We start from the raw sequence: 2,217 nt of genomic DNA on the forward strand, positions 1-2,217 counted from the left end.
TCAGTAAGTAAATAAGCTATAACCTAACTCTCTAGTATGCAGATCAGAGATCAAACTGAAGGAAAACAATAGAACAGTCATTTCTTCTTAGGCTGGTTTAGGCATTATATAATTGTTCTTCTTTCTGACGTGACTATCTCTGTGTATGGTCTTTCCTTCACTCTCCGGAACTATATACACATAATCTGTTACACGGGTTTTAACCCTGGAGAGAAAAGCTGCTCTTTTCTGCTTGAATCTGCTCTGAGATTCAAGCAGAATCTCAGAATCAGGGGTTGAAGAGAAAGAACGATTATGAACAAGAGCTAGAGAAGACCTCTCTTTTGAAGATCCTTTTCGGTCCATATTTGGCAGTGACATAGAATATATATCCCGTGCCTACAGAATTTACAGCATCGCTTTTTCCCTTCTGCTGCTTCTTTTGGCAGATGTGAACAGCAAGAAGATGCAACGCGGAAATCACACTTCCGTGTCTCACTTCATCTTAGTGGGGCTGCACCACCCACCACAGCTGGGGACACCGCTCTTCCTAACCTTCCTTGTCATCTACACCCTCACCGTCTCTGGGAATGGGCTTATCATCCTCACGGTCTTGGTGGACACCCAGCTCCACCGCCCCATGTACTGGTTCCTATGTCACCTCTCCCTCTTGGACATGACCATTTCCTCTGCCATTGTCCCCAAGATGTTAGCTGGCTTTCTCTTGGACAGTAGGATTATCTCCTTTGGAGGCTGTGTCATCCAGCTTTTTTCATTCCATTTCCTGGGCTGCACTGAATGCTTCCTGTACACACTCATGGCTTATGATCGCTTCCTAGCCATTTGTAAGCCTTTACATTACGCCACCATCATGACCCGCAGTGTCTGTAACTATCTAGCCATTGGCACCTGGCTGGGAGGCACCCTCCACTCACTTTTCCAAACAAGCTTCATATTCCGGCTGCCTTTCTGTGGTCCAAACCAGGTAGACTACTTCTTCTGTGACATTCCTGCCATGCTGCGTCTAGCCTGTGCTGACACCACCATCAACGAGCTGATCACCCTTGTGGACATTGGATTCCTGGCCCTCACCTGTTTTGTGCTTATCCTCACTTCCTATGGCTACATAATGGCTGCTATCCTGCGAATCCGGTCCGCCGACGGGCGCCGCAACGCCTTCGCCACCTGTGCCGCCCACCTCACAGTCGTCATTGTCTACTATGTGCCCTGCACCTTCATTTACCTGCGCCCTGGCTCTCAGGAACCCCTGGATGGAGTGGTAGCTGTCTTCTACACAGCCATCACTCCCTTGCTTAATCCTATCATCTACACACTCCGCAACAAAGAAATGAAGGCAGCCTTAAGGAGGCTGGGAGGTCGCAAGGTCGTGAAGCCTCACTGACTCCATGCATCACAGACATATGGGAAATGCTAAAATTTAGGGTATCAGATGAGACACCAGATAATTGGGGAGCTTTAAGATAGAAAGAGAATGAAGAATTCATACAAAGAGTTGATGACTTCTAGATATGGAGTGGGAACCTTGGAAAGTTCTACATTGTAACCTATTTTTGAACATGGTTTTTCATGTTTCCTCCTTGAATAACAATGGAAATCAATTAAAACACTCAACAAGGATGATAACAGGCAGAAAACAATCTAAGATAAGTAAACTGTCCACATAAAAACTCTCACTGTGGCATCCATCTACATGTGTGTTACTGCTTCTAATCCCTGAGTTGATACCCACATAGCTTTTTACAGGTTACAAGTAACCTACATGCAAACCATATAATTTGACCTTGACAACAATTATATGAGGTAAGCATTATTATTCCCATGTAACTGTGGGAAAACTGAAGTTCAAGGAAGTAAGTGGCTTTCCCATATTCACTCTCTGCCTTTTACTTTGATAAACAATGGTATGTGAACTCTAACTTGAGAGGGCACTTCCACTGCAAAGTAAGGGAGCCATGAAATGTGCACTGCATCACGACCTGAGCTTGCACAGAACTCTACTTTGGTAAAATTGACATGGGTATATCAAGGATAAATTTCCTTATGACTAGATCTCCCTGTTGACTTCTTGGATATTAATTAAACAGACCATATGAGATGGTAGAAGAATGCATGCTACCATATCCTGGCATTTTCCACAACAATTGAGTATGAGTGAGGAGACACAAATGGGATGGCGCATATACGTATTTGCAAGGAGATGAGGTCTGCTCTATTAGT

The 2,217-nt window shown here is 44.5% G+C and overlaps 1 protein-coding gene across 1 annotated transcript; it reads left to right on the forward strand.

Moving 5' to 3' along the window:
* Nucleotides 1-412: 412 nt before the first annotated feature.
* On the forward strand, nucleotides 413-1,381 carry LOC113885803 (olfactory receptor 10G6). Its single transcript, XM_027531460.1, has one exon. The coding sequence runs from the start codon at nucleotides 446-448 to the stop codon at nucleotides 1,379-1,381; it is 936 nt and encodes a 311-aa protein (XP_027387261.1). The 5' UTR covers nucleotides 413-445.
* The last annotated feature ends 836 nt before the right edge of the window (nucleotides 1,382-2,217 follow it).

This window comes from Bos indicus x Bos taurus, chromosome 29 (genome assembly GCF_003369695.1).
Source record: "Bos indicus x Bos taurus breed Angus x Brahman F1 hybrid chromosome 29, Bos_hybrid_MaternalHap_v2.0, whole genome shotgun sequence".
Lineage (NCBI taxonomy): Eukaryota > Metazoa > Chordata > Mammalia > Artiodactyla > Bovidae > Bos > Bos indicus x Bos taurus.